This window comes from Mustela erminea, chromosome 8, assembly GCF_009829155.1.
Source record: "Mustela erminea isolate mMusErm1 chromosome 8, mMusErm1.Pri, whole genome shotgun sequence".
NCBI lineage: Eukaryota > Metazoa > Chordata > Mammalia > Carnivora > Mustelidae > Mustela > Mustela erminea.
Window position 1 is genome coordinate 46184265 of NC_045621.1, and position 14898 is coordinate 46199162.

A 14898-nucleotide genomic window follows, 5' to 3' on the forward strand; every position below is an offset into this window, starting at 1 on the left:
CACCCTGGGAAGCAAGGGATTTGCATTATTTGAGAAAGTAAGCCCATGGGAAAGGGAGCTGCAGGACCACGGCAGCGCTGGGTCTGCTCCCTGCCGTGGCTGCCAACCCAGCTTGGCATCTGGAAGAGGGGCTTGTGGGGAGGGGTTGCAGGGCTCCTCACGCCAACCACTCCTGAAGCAGACCCAGCCTCTTGTTTTCAGAGCACACGCACACGCTCAGGGGGGCCCCAGGAACTCCTCCCCCTGTGGAGACAGGTCACCACGCTCCGCATACAGCTGGCTGACCTGCGTGCGACCACAGAGAGGTACGGGCACTGGGCCCACCAGGGTGGGGGACATGGGGCATCAGGTTGACCTTGTGGGTGCAGAGGAATGGACAGGAGAGGTGGGCGATAGGGGAGAAGCACAGACAGAGTGAGGTAGGCAGGGGTGCAAGGGGAGAGAAGGCAAGGGGGCAGGCCAGCTGGGAGATGCTGCAGAGAGGGTATCCCTAGGCAGAGTGTTAGGGCCCCTCAGATCCCTCTGCTCTGGGATCCTTGAAGTGCATATCAGCAGGAGACAGGCTCAGCAGGTCAGAGAGGCCGTCCTATCTGGCCTGGCCTAGCCGCCCCTGCTCCCCTTCCCTGGCTGGGATGTGGCCACAATCCAGGCCTTGTGCTGGGGGTTTCTGAGGATGTCAGGGGAGAGGTCTGCTGTGGGCAGAAAGAAGGGCCCACATGACCGGCTCCTGTCCATCTGGGCGGCTCATGACCTTGGGTCCTGAGGCTCAACTGGGGGTGCCGCCCTTGCCTCGCAGGGGTCTCACGGACATGCGAGCAGAGGCAGCTAGGACGGCCTGGCGCCTGCAAACGGCCTGCCTGAACCTTGACTCCCACCTGCGGCTGTCTGCTGGCAGCGGGCCAGGCAGCCTGGAGCCAGGGGCCCAGCGGGCTGCACGGCTGGAGCGGCAGCTACGGGACAAGGTGCGGGAGATGCTCCAGCTGCAGGGCCGCTGGGACGCAGAGAAGGTGGCGCTCCAGGCGAGGTGGGTGCTGGGGGCAGCAGGCTTAGAGGTGGGACACCTACCCCTCCCCACCTTGAGCAGCAGCGGGTCCAAGGCTCACGCACATGGCCCGTGCTGCTTCGCCTCCTGACCCGGACCCAGTACTCCCACATCAGGGCACCTGGCATGCTGCTGGCACCAGAGGGATGGTCCCCAAGGTGAGCTCCTGCATCCCGAACCATGCCCCAGAGGCCGAGCTGGAACACCCGAACTTTGAGGGTTTCTGGGAATGTGGCAGGGGCACATCTGGACTGTGTCCTCCTGGCTGGCTCCCAGAAGGGACTTCTCCGGCAGAGAACACATCCCTGCAGAGGTGGGTACCCACTTGGAGGTAGAGCATTTAAGAAGCTGAGGGAGACAGAGGGGCCCAGGTATACTCCTGGTGCAGAAGAGACCAGGGCCTCTCCTGGGGGTCTGCGAGGCTCAGAGCAAGCCCACGAGGTTTTGGACACAGAGCTATATCAGCAGCTCAGAAATTTCAGGAGAGCAGCTCCAGCAGACAGTGGGGAGGCAGTGCCCCAGGGGAGGCCTAACCTGCTGAATCCAAGCTCAGTTCCTCAGAACCGAGGACCGCCTGGCCACAGACACCTGCAGGTCTGCCCTCAGGGAGCCAGCTGAGTCCAAGAACCCCAGACCAGCCCCAAAGGAGCATGGTAGCCCGGTGCAGCCTGCAGCGGCTGTACCCCAGGACCTGCACCAAAGATGCAGGGCCACGGGAAGGGGGACCCCTCTGGGGGACCACCTCTGAGAAGGAGGTGGCTCCTGGGAAGGAAGGGATAGTGACATAACTTGTTGGACTTTCGGTGGCTGAGGTGCTCCCGGCAGAGGAAGCAGCTGGACCAACGGCCGTAAGGACAGGGGCATGGCCTCAGGGGGCCACTGGCTATGATGCTGGAGAGCTAGTCATGGTCTCGGTGGGGGCCTGGAATGCTGAACTCTGATTCTGCAGAGACGGCAGGGGCCACTGATGGCTCTGGAGCAGATGAGAAGTTCCTGCCCAGACAAGGGACCAAGGCCAACTCGCCCAAAGCCGGGGTGTAGGCTGCACCACAGGGGAGTCTGGACACAGCCTACACGTCTGTGGGCGCCCCCGTGTCCACATGCTGGGCTTTGTTCTCTGCTCGACAACCCTTTCCCCAGCCCCACCTTTTCTCCAGACTCTCCGAGCAGACCCTGCTGGTGGAGAAGCTCACAGAGGAAAACTCAAAGAAGGAGACCACCATCTCTTCCCTCAGGACACAGGTTCAGAAGCTGGTGCGCAGGGCTGGGAAAGCGGCTCTCTGCAGGGGGCCAGCCCAGGGTGGGGGTGCGGGCCCAGCCCTGCTGAGGCAGCTGCTCTGGCCATGGCAGGCCCGGAGCCCTGGAGCCCAGCTGGATGCCTTGGAGGAGGAAGTTCAGTCCCTGCAGCACGTTCTGAAGAGCATCACAGAGGTGCAGGCCCTCGGTCCTTCCCACGGGAGAGCAGCTGAGGCGCTGGGGTCCTGAGGACTGACCACACACGGGATCTGGAGGGTCCCCACGTGGCCATAGCCCTGAGCTCCCTACCTCCGTCCTCTCCTCTCCGCACCCTGAAGGTGGCCCAGGCGGATGCCGGGGGCCCAGAGCTGGCACGGAGCGGCGGGACGGGCACCGAGGAGGCACGGGGCCAGCAGGGGTGGCCCACACGCTCTGCGTCCCCCTACCGGGGCATGTCCCCACTGCGGGCCCACCCCCTGGACACCCCGGAGCCAGCACTGCAGGCTGTGCAGAGAGCCATTGAGAGGCGGCAGCGACTAGAACAGGTGGGCACCCACGGCCCACAGGGGCAAAGCTGTGCCCGGATCCCCACCAGGGCCAAAGTGCCATTACAGGCCTGCTGTGGCTCCTCCAGAGCTGGATCCCTGGGGGCCACAGGGAGGGCAGCCTGGGTGCCAGCACAGGGAGCTGGGGGCCTTTAAGAAGGAAGTGGCTCCGGGGAAGGGTCTGGACACAGCCGGTGCATCTTCGAGGCCAGGGAGGTTTGGCTCTGGTCCTGAGGGCATCCTTCTGGGGAGAGTCTGGTCAAGGGTCAGCGAGGGGCTCACGCCGCACCCCCGTCCCGGGCAGGAGCTGCGCCTGCAGCTGGAGTTGTCACAGGCGGTGGCCACCAGTCTCCGGGAGCAGCTGTCCGAGAGCCAGCAGGAGCTGCAGGCCTCCAGGAGGCTCCTCCAGGAGCGGGCGCAGGAGCAGGGGCGGGACCGCGAGGACCTCCTGCGCCAACTAGAGATGCAGAGCCGGGAGGCACAGCACTGCCGGGCAACCAGCGAGCTCCTGCGAAGGTGATGGGAGGGCTGAGTGGGGCAGGGCAGGCAATGCCAGCCCAGGGGTGCTGCCAGCAGGAGGAAAAGAGGGGGCCCCACCTCTAGGACCAAAACTGCTCCTGGCGAGGCCCCCTCCCTTGTCCCCTCAGCCCCAGGGCCACCCACCTGCTCTGAGTCTCCTTGCCCTCAGCTGGGCCCACCTAGGCTGCCTCTGCCCAGGACACACCTTCCCAGAGCCCGGACTCAGCGTATGCCCTGCCCCCCTCAGACTGCCTCTGTGCTCCACTTCCACACTCTCTCCCGCTTCACGCCTCCCGCCTCCTGTCTGACTCCCAGGACTCCTCCCAAGGGTCTGTCCATCCTTCAGAAATGGTTCATAAATCCCCCCGAACTCCCTTCCCTCCACATGCATTGGGGTCGCTTGAGAACCCTCCTGGATCTAGCGACCTATGGTACAGTTCGCCATGAGGCTTTCTGGAGGCTTCTGTGGGCATCTTACTGCCCTGGGATTGGTGGGATTTGGGAAGTACAGGACAAGACTCTCCTGGGACACCTAGTCCTGAGTGAGGGGCTAGGTGGGACTTCTCAAAGCCACAGGCTGCCTGAGCTGGGATGTGGGAGGCCAGCAGGCTTGGGCTGGAGGAACAGGGCGCTTGCCCGGAAAGACAAGGGCAAGGGCTCAGCCTGACATGGGGTGTGGCATGGAGTGGTGGAGGAGGAGGGTACCTGGAGGGCTGACGCTTTCCTCTGACGAGGGGAGGCCTTCCCGGGGGCAGACAGGAGCCAAGGTGGGGGAACACAGAGCCTTGTGATGAGCAGGGTGAGGCTGAGGGACCCTCTCCCCGTGGAGCAGAGGGCAGTAGGGGCCAGGCGGCTATTAGCAGGGGGCACTGCCTCCTACACCCATGGCTTAGAAGCACTGGTCTGGCTGCTAGGGGGCAAGCTGCAGCAGCCAGACAGGGGGTCCTGCGTGGGTGGGCACCTGAGCATGTAGGGCAGAGGGGCCAGATCCCACGGGCACTGGGGAAAGGGAGGCTTCGGGACTGGGTGCTCCAGGGGCCAGAGCCCGAGGGGGAGCAGCTGAGGTCCAGATTCCTGGCTGAGGGGTGGCATGCTGAGAGGACCCCGGGGTGGGTCAGCCTGTGAGCACGGCTTTGCACAAGGCTGCTACACCTCCAGGGCGCGGGGCTCCTGTGGGACAAGGTGAACAGGGTGCCAGCAGATGAGCAGTCCCTTCCTTCCCGCTGAGCTCTGCAAGGACTAGCTGAACTTGGCCTTTGTGTGGCAGAGAGCTGAGCTCGGCACACACCAGGGAGCAGGACTCTTGAGTGCTTTCAGGGCTCAGAGAAGACCTCCAGGAGGGGACCGGCCTGTCAGAGCCGGAGCTGGTTGGGTCTCTTCTGTCCCCCATCATGCTTCCCCAGCGTGCTGCCCTCAGTGGCCCCCTGGCCTGGCGTCCTGGCCCTGCCATGCTCCTGGGACTCCCCTAAGTTTGACTCTACCTAGGGGACGTCCCTCGGCTCCCCTTCCCCAGATCCAGTCTTGGGGCTGCCCCAACCTTCCGCCTCCCCTGCCACCAGAGAGAAAAGGGCTCTGGAGACTGCGGTGGACGAGATGAGGGGGAAGGCGGCCATTTCAGACGCAGAGAAGCAGAGGCTGGAGGCCCAGACCAAGGAGCTGCAGAGGGGCCTCCTGCTGTGGGCAGAGCGGAAGGAAGAGCTGATGCAACAGGCCGAGCGGGGCCGCAGGGAGCTAGAGACCAGGTGTGCCGGGCAGAGTGGCTGCCACACCTCTCAGCCTCTGTGTCCCCAGCCACAAAGAGGGCCATGTCCTCACCAGGCTGGGAGTGGGGGCACCTGATGGGACAGCAGCGGCAAAGGGTTCTCCAGATTCCCCCAAGCTGGGCATCACCCACACCCCCTCACCCCTGCTCCAACCTCCCAGCAAGGTCTACTCCCCACCCCCAGGACCAGAGTGCGCTGTGAGTGCACACACACACACACAAACACACACACACACACTCCTCACCCAGGGCTGTCAAGGTATGGACCAAGACCACCCACCCAGGCCTGAAACAGGACTAATGAGTTTCTGGGCCCTGCAAGGCCGTGCATGCTCCTCTGGGGCTCCCTGGGCTCGGAGGGATCTGCAGGTCATCATCCTGCCCATTGTGGCCCCTTCCTTGCCCTGAGGTAACCTCACAGTCTCTGTCTTCTGGTTTCTGGACCGCAGTCAAGGGCGCCTGGAGCAGCTGGAGGAGAAGGTCTCGGGGCTCAGGAAGGAGCTGGTGTCAGCCCAGGAGGCACTGAACTCAGCCCGGCTACAGAGGGATGTTCTGGAGAGCGAGAGGGAGGGCCTGCGCAAAGCCCTGGCACGGGTACCCACCCTGCCCGCTCTCCCCCACTGTCTACGCTGGCCTGCCCCCTCCCACTCACTTGTCTTCTCACCCTCCAGAGCCCTCAGTCCATCACCAGAGTTCCCAAAGCCACCAACAGCCTCCTGGGTCCCCAGCTGGTGGGCGCAGGCCTGTCCTGCCTGGCCACTGGCCACACCTGCCTCTCCGTGCATCTCATGGGGCTACCCCACCACATCTGGCTGCAGCCTGAGGACCCAGGGGGCCAGTGCCCACCTCAGAGGCCTCGCCACCCTGTCCTGCCCAGAGCTCCTTCCCCTCCTGGTACCACAGCTCCGCCTGGGCAGAAGGTCTGCTTGCAGATCTGAAGTCTCATCAGAGTGGCTGCGCTGTTCCCCTATAGGCCGAGTCCAGCAGCACTGACCTGGAACTGCTTGTGACCCGGCTGAAGTCAGAGGGAGCAGAGCAAAGGGACTCCCTGGCCAGGATGGCGGCCCTGACGGAGGCACTGGCTCACGACAAAGGCAACCTGAGCCACCTGGTCCTGCAGGTGAGAAGCAAGCCCCCCACCCCCTGCCATCTCCTCCCCTTCTCCATTCCTGCCGAGAGAGCAGGGGTCCGGAGAGGAGGCATACTGGGGTACAGGAGACTGCCAGGTCCCGCACAGGCCGGGCAGGGTGCTCAGCCCACAGGACTGAGGGTGCTGGCATATGGAACACATCTGCCTCCCTGCCTGCAACACCCCTCACCATCCCCCCTGCCACCATGGCAGCTGGAGCAGGAACGGGACCAGCTGCGGGAGCAGCAGAAGGCACTGGAGCGGGAGCAGGCCGGAGCGCAGGAGCGGCTGGTACGGGTGGAGCAGCAGCTGGAGCTGATGCAGACGGAGCGCGGGGGCCTGCAGCGGGCCTGCGGGCGCCTGGAGCAGCAGCTGGAGCAGCAGCTAGAGCAGCAGCTGGGGCAGGTTGCCCGCTTCCAGCAGCAGAAGGCTCAGCTGCAGGAGCAGGTGGACCAGGTGAGGTGTCCTCCAGGCTCCCAGGCCCCACTCCCACCCAGCAGGGCTGCCCTGCCCGGCTCTCTGGGGCATGGAAGGCCACAGGTCACCTTTTTAAAGCCACACTGGCTCAGGATGGTTGCTGAAGTGCCTTCTGCCACCAAAGCTAACCGCTAACCACTGTGGCCAGACTCAAAGTCTGCTCTGACACCGGCTTCCCGGTGCGGGGGTCGGGGGTTGGTGGGAAGGAGATGGGGGGCGTGATATGCAGAGAATCTGTACGTGGAGCCTGTCCCCCGTGTCCAGGGCCTGTCCTAGGACTCCCTCCGAGGACCGAAAGGCTCTGTCTCGTGACTTCCACACACTTGGGGGTCAGGAGTGTCACTGCTTTCTCCTCTGTCCTGTTTCTCTCCTCCCTGGACCTCTCTGTGCTCGCTGTTCTGTCTGAGTCTTTGCTCATGTGTTCATTCCCCCACTCTCCCCAGACCTCGGCCTTTGGAGGAAGGCAGGCTATGTGGGGAGTGACCCTGGAGCACTTCGCTTTCCTCCAATCCCAGCCTGTTGCCCCATGTGGAACGTTGAGCCCATAGTCTTGGGCACCTGGGGCCACCAGCTGTCTTGGGCGCTTTGGGACTCAGCTCCCAGTCCTTCTGTCCCTCAGGCTCTGTCCCATCCTTTCCAGCCCGTCTCTTCCCTCCTCCTGTCACTGGAGTGTGATTTACACTCAAGAGCCACCGCGCAGGTCCACGAGTTGTGACCACTGTGTGCACGGCATGGCTGGCACCGAGGAGAGGAGGATGGTCTCCCCAGGGCCTCAGGTCCACCCCGTCCCAGGCAGTCTTTGTGCTACGCACCCCACCCATGCACGGTTTCGCCTGTCCGAGAGCTTCTGGTAAAGGGAGCCGCAGAGCTGGGGCCGTGTCTCCGCACAATGTCAGGGGGTGCCATCGCACTTAGTAGTGGTGAGAGCTCGGGGTTTTGACTGCCTGGTAACACTTCACATAGAAATAAACCACATTCGCTTTCCCATTACCTGGCCGCTGGGCATTTGGGCTCTTTGCAGTCTGGGTTTTGATGCACAAGGCGGCCATGGACATAGGTGTATGAGTTGCAAACATGTATAGGGAGGGGAATGTGGCCGTTGGGTAGGTGGGTGTCAAACCGAATAAGAAACGGGCCAGTGATTTTCTGAACTGGCTGCATTGCTTTCTCCACTGCCAGCAACGGACCTGTCGGGGGCGGGGCGGGCTTTCAGTGGCTTCGCAGCCTCGTCCACACTTAGCATCACCCATTTCTGCTTTTCAGCTCTTCTGTGTGTGTGTGTGTGTGAAGTTATATACCATGGTGGTTTGAACTGACATGTCCTAGATAACAGATGATCTGAGCACATGTTCTTATGCTCGCTGGAAGGTTGCATACCGTATTTTGTCAAGTGTCTGTTCAACTTTTGTGCCTGTTCTTACTGGGTGTTTGGTTATGGACATATAAGAACTTTTGATGTATCTTGAACGCGAGTGCCTTGTCAGATGTACCTGGAATAGTTTACTCACCTTTGTGACTTGCCTAGACATTTTCTTACTGTTGTTTTTAACTTTGGTAAAATTTAATTTGCCAAGTTTAAAAAAATGTGTGGTTAGCATTTCTTAGGTACTGTCTCAGACACTTTTATGTAGCCCAAGGACAACCAAATGCTCACTTGTGTCTTTACCCAACTCTAACATAGGGGTCTGTGAGTATGGCAATGGTTCTCCAAGTGTGCTCCCTAGGGCAGCAGCAGCAGCACCTGGGAACAAGGTAGAAATGCAGATTCTCAAAATGCCCTGCTCAAAAGCGACTGAGCCAGAAACTGCAGGGCTGGCAGCAGAAATCTGGATTGTAAGGAGACTTCCAGGTGATTCTGATGCCCCCAAAATGTGTGAGCCCCTGGAGTGTCATGTAAAGTAAGACCTGCAGTCCGTTATTTTTCATAAAAATGTCCAGCTGTCCCGGCACCAGTTTTTAAAGACTGTCCTTTCTCCCCTGAATTACCTTAGTGACTTGTTGAAAGTAAATTGAACATATGTCTGCACCTAGAGGCACAGATCAGATTGTTGACCTGTGCAATCTGCTCATTCTTTCCCCCAGACCACACAGTCTAGGTTACTGTACTTCTCAATAAAGCTTGAAATTAAGTAGCGTGGGTCCTCCAATCTTATTCTTCTTTTTCTTTTTAAGATTTTACTTACTTATTTGAGAGAGAGAGAGAGAGAGAGATAGCAAGAGAGAGCACAGTTGGGGCAATAGGCAGAGGGAGAGGGAGAAGCAGACCCCCCACTGAGCAGGACCCGATCCTAGGAACCTGGGATCATGACCTGAACCGAAAGCAGATGCTTAACCAGCTGAGCCCTCCAGGCACAACTTTACTCTTCTTTTTCAAAATGGCTTTGACTGTTCTAAATTTTTTACATATCCATGTACATTTCAGAATCAGCTTGCAAATTTCTGTCATTCCCCGCTCCCCCACCCCCGTAAAGCTTGCTAGAATCTCGATTAAGATTGTGCTGACTTTACAGGTCAATTTCAGAAGCCTGGACACCTTCACGACATCACGGTGTCCCTCCGTAAAGGTGTGGTATCTCTCTTAATTCTCTCAGCTGTGTTTTGTGCTTGGTGTAAATGTCTTGCCCACATTTGATTAAATTGATTCTTAAAGTTGATATTGTGAATTGCTTTGCTGTTTTAATTTTATTTTCCTACTATTCATTACTAGTGTAGAGAAGTGCAGTCTCACCTATGAAATTTGAGTCAAGTGACCTCACCAAGTTCACTGGTGAGCTCTAAGGTTTCCATGTTCATAATCATGGCCTCTGTGAAGAGCAGCGGTTTCCTGTTTCTGGTGTGCACGTGGGTACAACACAGTTCTCCCAGGCCCCTCAGTGGACATTCCGGGTACTGACCAAAGCTTCTACCTTCTGGTGAGCTCTCCCTCCAGATTTTGTTTTCCCAATTCTGTTAAGACTGCCCGAAGTTCTATGTGACCTCTCAGATCCTTGGCTCCCACTTCTCATTCAGATTCATAGTCCGTTGGCCCCATACTTGTTTGGAGTTATTTTATTTTTAGAAAAAAGGAATACCATTTTTAAAAACAATACAGAATCTGAGTCTCCCCTCCTCTCTGATATCTTTACCTCCCCAACTGCTTCGGTAGCTTTGAACTCAAGGTTAGGTCTCCCTGGTCTTGTAAGCCTGCTGAAACCATAAGTCAAGTCCCCAGCCTTTAGGTAAGGCCTTATTCAAGGCTGCAAAGGAGCCTTGAACTACTTAGGAGCTGGCCAGTACCACGAGGGAGATCTGTGGTACAGTGTCGGGCTCAGCTGGACGGACCCCTGCTTGGGTCTTGACTGCTTTGGCAGCTCTTGGGCCCTCATACAGTTTCTTATGTTGCAGGTACACTGCAAAATTTTCCAGCTGCCCCAGGTGGGAGGGCTGGTCTTCAACCACCTCCTTCACCATTATCAGAAGCAGAAAGTTCTGGTCTCAATGTTTGAAGGATTTTTTAATAGGTCATAGAATAATACTAGGATAGCCATTATTGCCATTAGCATTTTGATGAATTCATCCCACTGTCTTCTGACTTTTCTTGTTGCTGCCTGGAAATCAGATGTCAGTCTTCTTGTTACTCATTTTAAAGTAACGTGTGTTTTCCCCTCTGGTTTTGTTTTTGGTTTTTGGTTTTTTTTAAGATTTTATTTATTTATTTGACAGAGATCACAAGTAGGCAGAGAGGCAGGCAGAGAGAGGGGGTTGGCAGGCTCCCTTCTGAGCAGACAACCTGATGTGGGGCTTGATCCCAGGACCTGGGATCATGACCCGAGCCAAAGGCAGAGGCTTTAACCCACTAAGCCACCCAGGTGCCCCTTCTCCTCTGGTTTTAAAAGGTGTCTTTCTTATTTCTGGTATTCAGAAACTTTACTATGCTCTGTGTCTGTGATAATTTCTTTGTATTTATCCTATTGGAGGATTATGGTTCATTTTAAATCTGTGGCTTGATGGATTTTACTGGATTTGGGATATTCTTGTGTAATACCTGTTCAAATTCTCCCTCTCCTCTCCTACTGCAACTTCAATTGTACACATGTTGGACCTTCTTATCTTGTCCCATGTGTCTGTCATACTCTTTCCTGTGTTTTTCATCCATTTCTCTCTTCATGATTCAGTCTGAATACATTCTTTTGTCTATCTTCCAGAGGAGTAGTCCTCTTTTCTGTCTAAGCTGGCATTGAATCCATATATTTATTAATTTCAGTCACTATATTTTAAAATTAAATTGTTTCTAGTTTCTAGTTCTGTTGTGAAATTCCACATCTTGCCATCCATCTTCTCAAACGTTGAATCACAGCTACTTTAAACTCTGTGTCTGACAACTCCAATATCTGAGTACCCAAGAGGCCAGGAAGACATCGGTATTTATTTTATGTTCTTACATGTGTTTTTTTGTTTTCTTTTGTTTTGTTTTTTGCTATATGATCCTATCTCCTGATATGCCTGGTAATATTGATTAAATGCCAAATATCATGGGTCAAAAATTGTAGAAATAACTTGAGGATCTTGGTAACTCTATTCTTCCAGGAAGACTTACTTCTGGTTCTGGCGGGCAGTAAAGTAAATGATCACCTCAGTCCCTGGTGTTAGTGACTCAGACCTGGGCTTCAGCTTGTATGAGGGATGATCTAGTTCTGATTCCATTCCACTACCAGGGTGAGGCCCTGTGTGGGTGCAACTGAAAGTTGGGCTGTTTGTTATGGCCCCTCTGCTATGATGGTTCTGATCTTGAGTTTTTGTTCTCCTGAGGCCATAGTCCCGTCAGAAACTCTCAGTTTTAGAAACTGAGAAATGGAGGCCAAAACTTCTAGATGAACAAATTCTGAGGACAGAAGAGATGCCAAGTGGTGGCTTCAGTCCTCTGTGTCCCTTCCTCTAGGTCTCAGTTCCTTCAGTCCCCACTGCCCTGGTAGCTCTCTGAGGCCTTGTACAGATCCCTGTGTCCAATCCTGTCTAGAGTCTTGTGATGTTCTTGATGGAAGTGTTTGTCTACAGCAACCTTGTCCTCTGCCACCTTCTCCTGCCATTGCTGTTTCATGTTTTCTGCTCCCTGGACACTTGTGGGCCAACCAAGGCTACCATTTAGATCAGGGGCAGGCTCTCCCCTGGGAATGCTCAGATCAGGGACTTCTCTGCCTTTGCTTCAGGAGAGGAGGCCCCTCTTCTGTGAAAACACACACGTGCCCTTCTGAGGTCCAGCCTGTCTTCTGTCCACTCTCCTCACCCCTCTTCTCCCCCTCTTCCTCTGTGCCATTCTGCACAAAATTGCTTCTTTTCTCACCCTTCCCTCACCCTCCTACTTTCTGCCAGACTGTCCCTGCCTTCTCCCCTAGGTCACATGCAAGAAACAGGCCCTGGAAGAGCAGCTGGCCCAGAGCCTGCAGGACCAGGAGGCCCAGATGGACTCTCTGCAGAGGGCCCTGCAAGAGAAGGAGGTTTTGTCTGATGAGCGGACCCAGCTGCTGGCCAAACAGGAGGCCTTGGAGAGGCAGGTCCAGCTCACAGCTGAGGAGGCAGCTGACCTCAGGTACCCGGGGTCCTTCCAACAACTGGTGTCCACACAGCCTTATCCTTGAAGGGCCTCCATTGTGACAGCGGACAGGCACATACTCCAAGACTATAGATCAGAGCAAGTCTGTCTATGTGGGAGAGAGCGAGAGGCAAGCACAGTGCCTGGATAAGAGGAGCATCTAGAAGTGAATCTAGTGAGAACCCTGGGATAGCCCTCCTGAGCAAAGTGGCTCTACTGGCCAGATTCCAAGTAACCATAAACCCAGTTCAGACCAGCAGAAGGAAATCATGGGATGTCTTGCTCATAAATCTAAGAAGTTCAGGGTACACATGGCTTCAGGCAAGGCTGGATCCAGGTGCTTCCACAGTGCTATCAGGATCCTGTCTCTCCCTGCTCAGTGCTACTTAACTCAGGGAATTTTGCTTTCAGGGAGGCTCAGGGTAAGAGGTGGTAAATGGTCAATGGGCACTCCAGACTCCCTCCTCCAGCAGACATAGTGCCCTTCTCCCCACAAAATCCAAAATCTGTGCCATTGGTCATCATGAACGATTAGATGTTCTAAAACAATCCCAGGAGTTGCAAGGCTCAGGTTGGCAGGATGGAGTCCCGTGCCCACCCCTGAAGCCAGGGGCAGTGTCAGCCCCAGGGAACCATGAGGTTGAGACCAAGATGAGCTTCAAAGACCATCAGGAGTCACTTGCAGAAGGATTGAAACAGGCACTTGGAGGTGAGAACGAGGTGCCTGTTGGCTATTGCCCCATGGGCGGAGCTAGTTCCAAGGTCTCTATGGAAATCCAAAAGCTGGTGGCTTTCTGACCCCAAACTTGCAGGCTCTCTTGAGAACATCTAAGTATTTTTGTAGAAAGGTTTCCTCTTGGAATTCCAGAATCTGGGGGTCACAAGAACCCTTCGAGTCCCAGGTCCTTAAACATCTTCACAAACAAACCTCTTTTGCAAATGAAAGCTGATAGAGAAATTGGAACAGAAAACTTAACAAACTCTACTCTGGGTCAGCAGGAGTGGAGATCCCTGCCTGCTGCCCCCTCCCAGGCCCCACGGGTACTCAGAAGAGCAGGGGTTAGAGGTCCATCACCTGCCAACATCTCGGGCCCGGATCTCTGGCAGAGGCTGGGCAGAGGCCTCAGGAGCCCAGGATCCCCTCTTCAAGCCCAGCCCTGACCACTGGGCCCAGGGTCCCAGCACCTGCCAACCCAGTGGCCCCCAGACAGAACCCACTGCTCGTTAAACTGCACTTCACAGTGAGCAGTCTGAGCTTCTACTGACAAGGCTGCTGGGGGCTCATCAAGCCACCTGTCCCGGGCACACGTGACCCCCAGCAGGCACAGGGTGTGTTTATCAGACAGGCACTGTGGGCTGGAGGGTGTGACCATGGCAGCCTTAACAAGCTCCAGGTGATGCCAACAACCAGCAGGGGCGTGGAGTCCTGCTGTAGCTTGATTCTCCTGCTGTGGGCTGCATGACAGTGACGGAGGACCCCAGGGTTCAAGGTCTTACAGCCCCCACAGCAGGGCCCTGATGAGGCAGCAGCCCCACAGACACATTCTCAGTTCACAGGGTGCTGGGCCACTTGCTGGCCAGAGAGATGGGTGGGGTCTCTGCCTGGCCCCTGCCTGCACGCTGGCTGGTCTTGCCGGGCCTCTGCTCCAGGAGGCTGAGACTCTTGGGGCTTGATCTCACAATCCTGAGCTCATGGCCTGAGCTGAAATCAAGAGTTGGATGCTTAACCGACTGAGCCACCAGTGCCCCTCTACTATTTATATTGTTCTGAGTTGTTTATTTGCTGCTTGTTTTGTTTTGTTTCACTTAGCTTTTTAATATATCTGAAAGATTATTTTGTGCAGGGCCTACTTTGGTTCTAGAGATTTAAAATGAATGAGATGTTTATTCTGTTTTTCTTGTGATTTGTGAAACTGGCCTGGTGGGCACTGTCCCACTGTCTCAGAAATGAGCTCTGCACCATCCCTCATCAACAGGACTGCCTGGGTGACAGGCCCCACTGTCTGATGACTTTCTGCAGGGCCGAGAGGGACTCTCTGGAGAACAGCCTCTTTGAGACCCAGCAGCTGTCCAGGCAGCTACAGGCACAGAGGGAACAGTTGGAGGGAGAGGCCCAGAGCATGCGGCTCGCTCAGCAGGCCCTGCAAGGTGCTCCCCGTGGGGGCTCTCTCTGATCTTCTCCCCCTGTCAGAGGATCTCAGTCCCCAGATATGCTGCTTCCACTCCCCAGTGCCCCAAAGGGAAGCAGACACAGGTCTGGAGCCCACAGGGCTGGACAGCTCCTGCCACTCTTGTCTGGGAGGGATGGGCACCCACCCCACCTGCTTCCAGGGATGGGCCCAGACACCAAACTGAGCTATGGGCCACAAGATCAGAAAGTTGGGTCCCTGCCCCTCCCCTATGCTCCCTGGTCAGCCTGCCCTGCCTGGGGTGGCCTGGCCATAGCAAGTACAAGGTGAGAACTTAGGACGCACACAGTGAGGCAGGGAGTGCTTTGTCCCCTGGCTCTGGCAGCCTCCTCAGAGCAGGTGGCTGTCCCTCCATGGGGTTGGCACTCCACAGGGGGTTCGTAAGGGCCACGGAGGTTCCATGCTGTGGGGGCCTCGTGACCAGCCCCTG

General features: G+C 56.6%; 1 protein-coding gene across 8 annotated transcripts in view; it reads left to right on the forward strand.

Moving 5' to 3' along the window:
• Window positions 1-14898, forward strand: part of CROCC2 (ciliary rootlet coiled-coil, rootletin family member 2) — a 60889-nt gene that overhangs the window by 17835 nt on the left and 28156 nt on the right. For 7 of the 8 annotated variants that reach the window (XM_032355428.1, XM_032355425.1, XM_032355427.1 and 4 more), the window contains exons 6-17: window positions 202-305; window positions 797-1024; window positions 2200-2296; window positions 2393-2473; window positions 2617-2823; window positions 3128-3339; window positions 4902-5084; window positions 5554-5698; window positions 6078-6224; window positions 6447-6689; window positions 12083-12276; window positions 14300-14427. In XM_032355428.1, coding sequence (XP_032211319.1) covers window positions 202-305; window positions 797-1024; window positions 2200-2296; window positions 2393-2473; window positions 2617-2823; window positions 3128-3339; window positions 4902-5084; window positions 5554-5698; window positions 6078-6224; window positions 6447-6689; window positions 12083-12276; window positions 14300-14427 — 1969 coding nt within the window. The remainder of the gene's footprint in view (window positions 1-201; window positions 306-796; window positions 1025-2199; window positions 2297-2392; window positions 2474-2616; window positions 2824-3127; window positions 3340-4901; window positions 5085-5553; window positions 5699-6077; window positions 6225-6446; window positions 6690-12082; window positions 12277-14299; window positions 14428-14898) is intronic. The other variant, XM_032355426.1, reaches the window with a different exon arrangement.